This window comes from Schistocerca piceifrons, chromosome 1 (assembly GCF_021461385.2).
Source record: "Schistocerca piceifrons isolate TAMUIC-IGC-003096 chromosome 1, iqSchPice1.1, whole genome shotgun sequence".
Classification (NCBI taxonomy): Eukaryota; Metazoa; Arthropoda; class Insecta; order Orthoptera; family Acrididae; genus Schistocerca; species Schistocerca piceifrons.
Genome location: NC_060138.1, coordinates 112,583,324 through 112,595,870, shown reverse-complemented (window position 1 = coordinate 112,595,870; position 12,547 = coordinate 112,583,324). Strand labels below are relative to the sequence as shown.

The following is a 12,547-nucleotide window of genomic DNA, read 5'->3' as shown; positions in this document are numbered from 1 at the left end:
AACCGATTGAAATTTTGCAGTGTTACGTGGCTTTATGCGTAATTACAGACTTACTATTTTATCAGTTGATTTGTTTTCACGACGTAATGCCTGCTGTTTATGTCCTCCTTCGTTGCTGAGCGATGTGTCATTTTCATTCTGATGCCGCAACTCTTCCTTTCCTATATCTATACTACTTTTTATCTATATAAGTGATGAACTATTGGTTTTGCCGTTTAACAACTTTTTAATAACTGTGGAAGTATTACAGGCATTGGGTCCCACCTAATGTGTCACCCGCCTATATGTTTTACATGAACCTTTCAAGACTCGATCAGTTTGTTTACAAAGAGAAAGCAGAATATCTCCTCCTTTGAAGTTGTCCAACAATGACCTAGGAAGCTCGACACCCTCGCGGCCCAGGCTCTTCCATGGCTTGCGGTAGTTTGCAGCATTCGTTTTATTCCTTGCCCACTTGCCGCTACGTTGAACTTTTGTGGTGATCGTTGGGCAACGTCTTCCACGTTATCTGCAACATAAATAAACTTTCTTCTCACAGTATTTCTGAAAACCCAAAAAACAAACTTAAAGAACATAATAATAATAACTGTTCTTACAATTATTCATATAAGTCTTGGTCGATTTAATGACGGGTGGGGCAGACCTAAGCCTTGTGACACCACAATTTGCATATGCAGCTCTGGGATAACTTAGTGAGACATGCAGGAACCTGAAAATAGTGTCTGGTGTGGTTGAATGTCTTTGTCAAGTCCCCCTACAATGTTCGAAGCTGTGTCCTCAACAGGCCAGATGATGGTTGCTGTCTGTTTTGATGTCCGAAGTCTGACAATCATTGAATTCCTCAAGCACAGGAAAATCAACAACAGTGGTGTATATTGTAAGACACTTTGTGGCCTATCAAAAGCAAACGGCCTGTGCTGTTCATGTAGGGAGTGATTCTGCTCCATGATAATGAATGTTCCCACATCTCCAATGTCACACAAAATTTAATGGCAAGGTTGAAGTGGGAGCATCTTGAGCATTCACCATACAGTCCACATATGTCGTCCTGTGGCTTCATGTTTATAGTGTACTAAACATTGCAAAGGGGTAGTGCTTCAACTCACTTAACGAATTTAAGGACACAGTGGAGGAATGGCTCCTGTCACAGCCACAGGAATTCTGGAAAAAGGGAATATTTTGGCTCGTGGAACAGTGGGGTAGTTGTGCTCGGGCCTCAGGTGGTTACTTCAAATAAAGACTTCAATTATACCCATGGTGCCATTTTGTACCTTTCCTTTTGAACATCCCTTATACATATATGGCAACAATAAAGTCTGAAGACTTTTTTTACGCTATCAGTATGGTAACTTGTCTTAATACCGGAGATATGAGGTAGAAAGCGAATGTGTGTAAGAATGAAAAAAGCTGAATGTGAAAATAAACTGTAGCATCAAAGTGAGAGTTGACTGCACTCTTACTAACAGCTTACACTTAGAGAATATGAAGCAAAAACAGAAGGTTCATGCACAGTTTTTAACTAACTTGGCAGAAACAATTTAGGGATTCAATGCAAACATCTTCACCTCATTTTTATAACATGACCCATTAACATTCATTTTGTAGTCCTGGAACTCTCATATCTAATATTAATATACAAATACTAAAACCAATGAGAATAACTTCAATAGCTCTCTGGCCTACCTGAAACACTGTGTTCACAATTTCAACTATAACAGACCAACCCAAAATCAAACTGTATCAAAATACATTGAAAGTAAACATAAAAAATAGATGACACTAAAAACTGTCAAAATGTGAGGCCTAATCTGGATATATAATGTTCGGGACTTTGTGAAATATAAACAGATCTTTGTGGCTACCTAAGAACAGGAGTTAGGTGCTCCAAAGACCTAACAATAAAACCTTCATTATGTCTGTTGAGAAACACGGTTGATGTTCAGTAGCAAGGGTAGTGCAGTACTGCCTACACATTATCAGGTGGAGTTATTAACTGGCTAGTGAAAATTGATAGTATTACCTGGTGTTTACTATTGCATTAATAAAGTATCGTGCGACATTCCATGTGTCTACCAGTAATTTATGCATTGCTCTGCAAAGCTTTAAAGTTCCAAATTTGTAAGGTTTTGATAGACTTTAGTCTCATCCTATTGCATATTATTTGCTCACAAATTTATGTTTGAATAGGTTCCACCTTCAGCAAACACAAACTTTTCTTCGCGACTAGCCAGACACGTTTCACTGAAGTTACAGCGTTATCAGTGGATTTTTTTTATTTCCTCTCTGTCAAATACCAGGAAAACTGCACTTTGTATCTGTACATACATAACTCAGTATTTAAGAAAATTATTCACATACTTTAAGATGGACAGTTGTTGTAATGTACACTTTGTTAACACATGAAACTGGAACTGTGTCACTGTTTTCTCGTCTTGTGAACAGGAACACAGTGCAGATAAGTGGAAGAATACTATATTGCATGCACATGTGCAATCTCTCTCTCTCTCTCTCAAACACACACATGCACACCCATGCTTTCACATAGAATAAAATAATATTAACCACAAAAGTGCAACATTACCATTCATAAATTTTTGATGTAAGTCACTTTCGTACATTAAGTTCTCATAAAACAAATTTATTTGTAAGGAAACACAGACACAAGATTGAGTTTGTCTCAAGATGAATATTTTCTTATAGATGTAATAATTACCATATTTTGAGATAATCAGTTGTGGATAAACAATACTGAGTTGCTGAATGAGCTCTTTAAAATACTTTCCTCTTTGTTGCCATCCAGTTTGAGGAAATCATCTCTCTACTTTTCTTGGTGCACCCACAGGGAATTTTATATCAGAAGTATACTTATCATTGTCATTGTCAACAACAACAACAACAACAACAACAGGTGCAGCAACCAGACTGCAGTTTGATAACACAAAAGGGAGGCCCTAATTGAGAAAGGAGTGAAATAGGTTTGCACTCTATCCCTAAGTTACTGTCTCTACATTGAGCAGACAGTAAAGGAAACTAAGAAGAATTTGGAAAGGAAGTTAAGTTTCAGGGAGGACAAATAAAAACTTGGAGATTTGCCCATGATATTGCAGTTCTGTCAGATGAATGCAAACAAAAAAGAAATGAATGTAATGGAATGTGTTTTGAATTAAATTGGGTGATAATGAGGGAATATGATTAGGAAATGAGAGATTAAGTGGCGAATGAATTTTGCTGTTCGGGTAGCAAAATTAGCATTGATAGCTTCAGCAAAGAACATATAGGCTTAGTTGTTAGAAATTCCTTTATGGAAGTATTAGTCTCAAATGTAGCCTGTACAAATGAAACATGGATGACACAGTACACATGAGAGGCAAGATAAGATCTGGAACTGTAGTGTTACAGAAGAATGCTAAAAATGCAATGTTTTCATCGGTCATTTTATTGTTTTTACACATAGCTAAATTCTAAATTACATTGATTTAATTTTTATTTTTTAGGTTTTCTAAAATATTTAAGGTACACATGTGTACTTGTGGTCTTCATCATTAAAAGGAAAAATTTTAATAACACTTAATAAAAAAATCTTGGTCATAGAATTTTAAAAAGAAATTGTTATTAAGTAAACACAAATATATATTTCACTTCCTGTACACCGTTATCATGCATGAAGTACACATTTCATTGCTGCATTTAGAGGCATTCTTCACCATTCTTCTGAATTATATCTTCAAAACACTGTAAGTAGCACTGCATGCAGTGTGTGGTACAATCTAGTGGCAAAAATCGAAACTTTAGGAACAAAAACATGTGATGCAGGTATTGTGTTGGTAAAACCCATTTCTTAATTTTACAGTGTGAATTCTGGAAGTCCACTCATGTGTACATAAGGAATAAAGAGGTTAATCTTCCCAAATGCATCATGGTTGCAGTCAGTTGTCACAGCATATAGTTAAAGAAGCAAACAATAGCGAAAAATTTATAATTAGCTAAGTGCTGTTTTCAGATACCATGTCTCAGTGATCTATTACTGATTGTACTTATAAATATACAATGTCTGAAAACCATTGATTGGTGATTTAATCAGAATGAGCTGTTTCACATGGGTATGTTGAACTGCATCAGTTCATCTTTCAGTTTCAGAAAGAATATATATATTTATTAAACTTTAAGACATACGAATATGAAACTTTACACACCTATTTACAAACCTGTAAAGTTCAGATCACACATGTTCAGTGTGTCCTCCATCAATGACACAAACAATATCACATCAATACTCAAATTCCTTCCATACTCGGGCAAGCATATCCTTTGTCACTGATGCTATGGCAGTACAGATCCAGTTCTTCAACTCTTCCAGGTTCTATGGGAGTGGTGGCACATAAACATTGTCTTTAACAAAACCCCACAGGAAGAAGTCAGTGTGTGTCAAATCCGGTGACAGTGAAGCCCAGCTGAGACCTGCTAAGTCACCAGCTCCTTGATGACCAATCCAACGGTTCGGTAGAGTTTCATTCAGATATTCATGCACTTGGCGACTCCAGTGAGGGGGTGTCCCGTCTTGTTGAAAAATGAAGTTGTCTTCCTGCAGCCTCAGAAACAACCAATTTTGTAACATAGCAAGATACTGACGACCTTTAACTGTGTTTCCATCAAAGAAGAATGGGCCATAAACAGATGATTGGGATATCACACAAAACACATTGACTTTGGGCAAATCTCATACATGTTCAATGGCTGCATGTTGGTTTTGTAGGCCCCAAATTCAAACATTGTGTTTGTTTACCTGACCACTAACATGGAAAGTTGCTTCACCACTGAACACAATGTGTTGTGTGGAAGTGTTATCATTATCAATAGCATCAAGAATCTCATTAAAAAATGCTGCATATTTGCGTTTGTCATCAGGACACAGAGCTTGTAACAGCTGTAACTTGTATGGCTTTATAACCAACCAACGTCTCAAAACATGCCAGTGGGTAGTTGTAACTCCCGAGTGGCATGACGAGTTGATTTTGAAGGACTATGTTGGAAAGCAGTTTGAATTCATGCAACATTTTCTTCAGGAACATGAGGGCAGCCAGGGCTCTTTCCCTTACATACACATCCTGTATCTAGAAACTGCTGATACCATCTGCGAGTGTTCCACCCATTCAGAGGATCAATTTGGTACCTCAACCTGAAACGTCTTTGCACTGTAATCATGGAATTGCATTTCGCAAACTCAAGAACACAAAATGATTTCTGCTGTGGAGTAGCCATTTTAAGTATAAGATGGTTACCAAGATAAACAGAAACAACAGACATCTAGCAGCTATTAATATAAACTAGACTATGTATTCGTTTCTCCAGTAGCCGAGCTGAGGTGCAGTGATCGATAGTTTGGACAAAGTAATACTTTGTAATATGTATATTCTTTTTGGAACACCCTGTATTATGAACTGAAATTCTAACAAAAATGCTGTGTTACTGATTAATAGGAGGAAAACTTCATGTATCATCTTTGTTGCCTTTGGACAGTGTCCTCAAATGCTTAAAGACCTATGTAATTCAAAGCAGTTATGCTTCATGGCATTTCAGACGCAAGTTATATTCGACATAGAGAAGGAGAAAGGGATCAAATAAAATTTCTTAATTTTTTTTATAATTGTCCAAATAGTGTACTTTATAAAACATTAAAATGTGGTGACTAGTTTCAGTTGACCTAATTATTTCTGGGTTACACCAATCTTTGCATAAAACAAGTTGCACGCAAATGGTTTCATATACCTCTGTAGACATGGTTTGACCAGTGTACACTTCAGTTTTGTTGTTTTCTAAGTGTCACAGTCATGTGTAAAATGAACGTTTTGGCAGCTGTAAAATAGTGGTAGAGTTATGCTTGTTTGTGTTAAATCGCAGTACAAGGGGTGGGAACAGTGAGAAACATGTTTGGTCTTGCGGCTGGATAGTGAAAATTTTCCTACTGCCAACTGTTTCCCTTAAAAAAGAATAAGATAACTCAAAGCATGGGATTTTTGTCTTGGAGACATGGGGTGTTCTACAGCTGGATGTTTTGTTGCCTGTATTTTTCTAAATTCGTTTGTATTTGTATTCCTAACTGAATGAATTTTGCTCTCCAGCTCATGTATTGTGAAGCCATCCAGTTTCAGATCATGTATGATGGCCTCAAGCACAGCAGTATGTCTCTGCTTGTTTTTAAGTCTGCACCATGTAAATCCCACAAACACACATGCATGGCATTGGTACCCAAAAAACTGAACAATTTTCTCTGTTCCCCATGTCATATTTCAGTTTGTGCAATCTGCTGTCACACCTAACCTCAATACTAGCATCTAGTGGTGACAAAGTTGGAACATTGTGATAGTGTTTAATTTTGCCACCGATTTGTGCAAACTCGCGCCACACGTGCACACTGGCTGGTAGCACAGTTGTGTGCAACATAGTGTCATCAAGTAAACTAGGTTTCACAGTTAAAAAAAAAAAAACTGAATAAATCAGCAAGGTAAAACTGACTGGTTCAAAACCTATAGGAATAAGAGAAATAGCAGAAATATGTTACCTAGTGAAAATTATTACAAAAATAAAAACACGGATAATAAACAGAAAGAAATATACCATGCTTGAGTGTTACTCATATGAACATGGCACATTATCCCTTTGATGTACTCATAATATTGTTAATTTATATATATTACACATTTAGCTGATGCCCATTTATTACAGTAGAATCTCACTATCTGACCTCAGATGGTCCGATTCCCCACTTAGTGCAACCATCCCATTCCTGGTGTTTGTTAAAACTTGTTGATGACTCATCATCAGCGATATTGATCACTAGGCAGCTGAACATTGATAGGTGCGGTAGTTAGACCAGTTTTAATATGAAATGTCTTGCTTCTAACTCAATCACTAAGTTTATTATGCAAATATTTCTTTTAGAAACTAGTAAGTGTTGGTCTCACATATTACAGTATATAAAACTAAATTATGGCATCAACTAAATGACGATATCTTTAGGAGAGAAACGAAAGTGCTTGAAATGTTATGTAAGGTGAGTCTCTTCAAATCATTGCAAGTGAGGTAAGGACTGGCATAACAACTGTTAAGGACTGGTAAAAAATATGAAAACTCTTGTAAGTCATACAGAGATGATCTATGATGTAAAAGGACTGAAGACTTCGAAGAAGCCTGAAAGTGAAATTCTAGACAATGCTTTGTGATTGTGGTTTGAACAGGAGAGAAGAAAAGGAACTCTGTAGTCTGGACCAATCATAAAAGAAAATGCACTGGTTTCGTATGAAAAATTACTTGAAAATGAAAAGTTTACAGCAAGTGAACAATGGTTACATTGGTGGAAAAACAATGTGGCATATAAAATGTAATTACTGTAGGTGAAAAGCTGTCTGATGATGAAAAAGTTGCAGATGAGTTTGTTCTGATATTTGAAAACTTGGTTAAAGAGCTAAACCTGACCCATGATCATGTGTATAACATTGATGAGTGTGGCTTGAACCAAATGCTCCATATAAGTATTCTTGCTACACAAAATCAATGTCTTGCAGGTACAAAACTTGCCAAAGATAGAATTACTATTGCATTCTGTAGTACTGCTAATGACAATCACAAGATGCCATTATTTGTGATCAGAAAAGGCAAAAAAGTTGAAGATATTCAAAAACATAAATATCGCAGCAGTATTGTGTATAATTGCAACCACAAGTCAACGTGATGGATGAAATCCAGTTTCTTTAAGGAATGGTTTTATGACTAATTAGCCCCTATCATTTCAAAATACCTTAAAAGTGAGTAGGAAAATGAAACCAACACCTCTCGTAAATGTGCCATATTGATACTTGACAGTGTGACATCTCATCTATCTGAAGGTGAACTTCAAAAGGTGAAATGAAACTTTGTTTCTTCCTGCCGACATAACATGTCTAATCCAGTTCATGGACCAGAATGTCAGTGAGTGGCTCAAGAGGCAATATCATCATAAATACAACTGATCAACTTTAGATAGGACACAAGAAGGTAGGTTGTTTCAAGCAATGAAATCAGGAATATAAAAGGTATGATCTATACAATTGCCAAAGTTTGGGAAGAAAAGCCAGCATCAATGCTTGAAAAATGTTGCCACAAACTGTGGCTGGAAATGAATGAAAATAAAGACGAAACCTCAAATGAAATGGGCGAAGAGAATTAAGATGAAACAGATCATGCAACAAGTGATGAAAGTCAAGACACTCCAAGGATTTTGTGGCATTTGCAAACTTTACAACTGGGCATTGAGCCCAGTGGCATGAGTGAGTGGATCAGTACAGCTGAAGTTCACTGCACAACGGGAGAATAATTAACTGATGATCAAATCATTGGTGCTGTAAATTGGAGAACCGATGAAAATGAGAAAGCTGGTGATGGTAATGAAGACAATGAACCTGTGGCTCAAGTATCACATACAGTTAGTAAAAAAAAGCGTTTGGTATAACCTTTCAGTAAATTGAATGAGCCATACGTCCACCCAAAAGGCATTTTGTGGACAGATAATGGTGGAACATAGTGGCAAAATCAAGGTTGTTGGTTGCTAAGCAGAAGCTCATTACAGATCTTTTTTGTCCTGATTAACAACAGAACACTTTTTATCAAGTAATTTCATTTTTTAAATAGTTAATTACAAATTAGTTGTGTGTCTCTAATAGGATATTGACAGCTGTTAAACTTTCACTTACAGTAGCAATATAGTTACTGTAAGATACAGGTGTATTTTAGACTACAGACAGTACTTTACATTACACTTTTGTATAAGAATTTTTAGTGTGTTGACCTTTTCTTTTTTGTTTTGTTACTAACTAAAACTGTTCGTCTGACAATCCGGCCTTTTTTGCATTGTGACCATGCTCTCAGCCCCATAGGGGATGGATTAGCGAAGTTCTATAATACTTTTATTTATTTCCTTGCTTTCTGTCTTGTATAAGTTTGAGGTTTTGATTTGTAAAATTTAACTTAAGGCAATTTTCTGTTCTTTATTTGTTCTCAGATGTGATCATGGTTGCTTAGTCAACTGATACAAGTTGTCACATTTTAATGTTTTATAATGTTCATGCTCTAGACAGTTATATAAAAAAAAAAATTAATACCTCAAGTCTTCCTCAAATTAATCCCCTGATTCATGAAGTTATATTTCACTTGAAGAAAGGATGATTGAGAATAATTGTTTGCATGAACTTAGTTACGAGTTCATAGTATAGCAGGCTGTGATAAACAGACCGTTTTTATGTAGAAATTTAGTGGCTTAGTAGGCAGAATATGTGATTGCACTTTCATCAGATATCTATTCTCTTCATGCTCCCACTTCATATTGTTATTCTGATAACTGATGATGATATGATGCAATGCTTGCATATTTTGTCCCACTGCATCAAAACTCCGAACAGCTACTGGAACCTGGTGCAGTGCTGCATGATATCTAATTGTTTTTTCTTGCTCTAGTAGATAAGTATAATTATAATGTCCTCACAATTCATAAAAAAACACAACACACTTTTGTAGATCAGCTGCCTTTTTCTTTCATTATTACTTGTGTACTAAAGACCAAGAAAATATAACTTCCTTTTACAGGAAACAGTTTCAGTACTTTGTTCTTGCTGTATCTTGTGGATATAAATTATGTTTTGACCATTTACTGCTGGTTCTCATGATCTGGCCAGAAAGTAATTAATGTGCTCGCTTTTGCAGAGTCGGTGAGCTCAACAGATTACCATCGACCTACCGTACAAGAAATATTTGGTATGACGCCATCCACAAGCCTTAGTTCTTGTGCATCATCATCATCCTCACCAACTTTCCGGGAGCGATCTCTGAGTTCCGGTGCCAGTGCCAAAGGCAACACAGTACGAGGCAACTGGCCCTTCTCACGTAACAATCAAGACTGATGGCAGCCACAAAATGGGCCTGTCAGTCCTCCATTCCCAGTATTTCTGTCTTTCTACAAAATGTTGAAGAGAGGGTGTAAATTGTTCAAAATTGTAGCGTGTTTTTCATGCCAGAAGAAATTATTCCTTTTTTTCAGTTTTGTTACCTGATTTTTCTAGACTTTGTAGTTTTATGTATTCACACTTATGAGTAATACTTGCCATCAGCAGCAACGCTTATTGTATGACTGCACTTTTGTCATTTTACTGATAAATGTATGCAGTACTTCATTTGATTTTGTTATACAAGTTGATAGGCATGTACCTTTTTTACTGTATTATATTAAGTTGTTGTAGATAGTTTTTTTTTTTCATTGTACAATATTTTATTTAAATGTCGCAATGCAGACAAAATGCAAATAGAAGAGCTGCACTAGAATTAATGGGATGAGACTGCATTCTCTGTGAATCTGCTGCAGTTACTGTGTGTCTACAGCAGTATGTTCTAATTTACCGAAGCTGGCAAGAATGCCAATTATGTGAGATTTTATTTGTTACTGCCATGTGCAGAAGAAAGGTCTGACAGTCAGTACGCAGTCGATTACTGTTTTTGGGTGTGATGGATGTTCAAAGTGTCACACAATAAATACCTGAAATTCTTTGCATCATAGGTAGCTGTTTTGTGAACATGTTAATATTGTAATACTGATTTTGAACTGTGTCAGATGCCTGGAGAATGACTAAATTCACACCCAGTTGTTAGGATTTTACTTGTGCTTTAGATAGGCTGTAAGCCAATTAGCTGCAATTCTGTTGCAGGCAGGAGTTAAAACCACAAGAATAGGTAGAATTGTTTCCTGCTATGAACAGCAGAGCAGAAAGGAATGGACAAAGCAAATTTGGATCTTCAGATTCATCATAAGAATTACTATGTCATCTTTTATACCTCAGCATGTAATTAATGTTAATAGTGGCAGTGTACATTGTTTCTCTGTAGTACTGTTTGTAAAGAAATACGTTATTTATAGAATTTCCATTTTATAAACAGTTTGACATCTATTTTATAATTCCTTCCTTCAAGTGTGTTGTATAGGAAAAAATCAAAAAGTAAAGTATTTATTTTCTTTTTTCCCCATTTTTGAAATGTATGTCAAACATCTGTGGAACAGAGGTTCTTATTTAATATCTAAAGATAAAGTAGATTATTTTGTACTTGGAGAAGTAGTTATTTTGTGGATTATACTGTGCATGTGTAGCTTTCCAATACTGCCTTCATGAAGTTGCACCAACTCCGTGTATGGATAAGACATTCAGATGCCACCCATTACAGTTGTGATAATTGAGACAAAAATCTAAATTCTGATTGATGAAAATAAACTTTTATTTCTACATTATCTGTGAATTTTAGTGGATGAGGTATGAATGATTGAACATACCATTTTCTGCTGGCGTAAGATGAACCTTAAACACACTTTTTTTTTATCATCACGTAATGTGCACTTCAAGAGTGATAGAGGAGATTAGCTGTTAAGGGCACACAATGTGTGATGCCATTGTTGAAGTCACTGAAAAGTTATTTTAAGATCTATATTTGCTCATTGTAGACGATCATTTGATTGCTGTATAGAGACTGTATTTTTAAAGTATAATTAAAATTAAAACTAAAATTTCAATGGATTTTTTGTATCTCAAAGCAAATACAAATGCAATAAATTCTCATCACAAAGCACATACTTAATGCTGAGGTACTTTTCATATTGTTTAGCTACAAACTGTGTTGGTTATTATGTCCAGCATGATAGAATAATTTAATATTATTGGACGAATTGCTCATTATTGTCAACTAATGTGTCCGTTTAATGTGATCATAGTCTTACCCTAAATTGTCATCATATGTGGTTAAGATCTACATCTGTTTCTGTAAATTGTGTGCAACCATTCCTATGAGTCATACTGTTTGTTCCCTTCTTTATAAATTCATCTACAATTTTAAGATTATGTACAAATAGTTTAGCTTGGATCAAAACATTTGACAGAAATTGTAATAAAGTTCTGTAAAAAAATTAAATAGATTTATTATAGCTGACTGACTTTGTTTTAGTCTTTCACATGCTTTTATCAGAAAACTTAGTGCTCCATTTCCCAGAAATCTGTAAGACAATATAGAGAACAAAAATACTACATCTTACATTATTTTGTGTATTTATAGATTACATGAAACCAACAAATATAAAATGAACTTCATTCTCTGATAGAAAATGGAGCATGAATATGAGAGATTTCTTCAAGCATAAAACCATTTTAATGTTATTGTTAAATCCCAATATAGCTCTGAAGTAGGTTAATAGTGAGATCGTCCTCCTCCCTTTGAAAAAGAATAAATTTGTAACAAATTATAAAGTGTTAAATGATACCTTTCGTTAGGGTACTACTGGGATCATTGCAATGTTGGAGGCTATTAAATGGTAAGCATGTTGATTTGAGAGACTGATTCATTGCAACACTGGAGGGTATTAAATGGTAAGCAAGTTGATTTGAGAGACTGATTATCTTGTAAGAAAGCACTGGAAGCAAACCATCTTCAGTGACTGTCAGAGAGTAAATTGGAAGGAAGAAATGTGTCGGTTTTCAGTATCACT

The 12,547-nt window shown here is 35.6% G+C and overlaps 1 protein-coding gene across 2 annotated transcripts in view; it reads left to right on the top strand.

Annotated features, from left to right (window-relative positions):
• The window catches only part of LOC124789966 (rhotekin-like), a 1,049,079-nt gene extending 1,037,085 nt beyond the window's left edge, over positions 1-11,994 (top strand). For both annotated transcript variants that reach the window (XM_047257504.1, XM_047257512.1), the window contains one exon: positions 9,733-11,994. In XM_047257504.1, coding sequence (XP_047113460.1) covers positions 9,733-9,929 — 197 coding nt within the window. In that variant the 3' untranslated portion in view covers positions 9,930-11,994. The remainder of the gene's footprint in view (positions 1-9,732) is intronic.
• Positions 11,995-12,547: the final 553 nt, after the last annotated feature.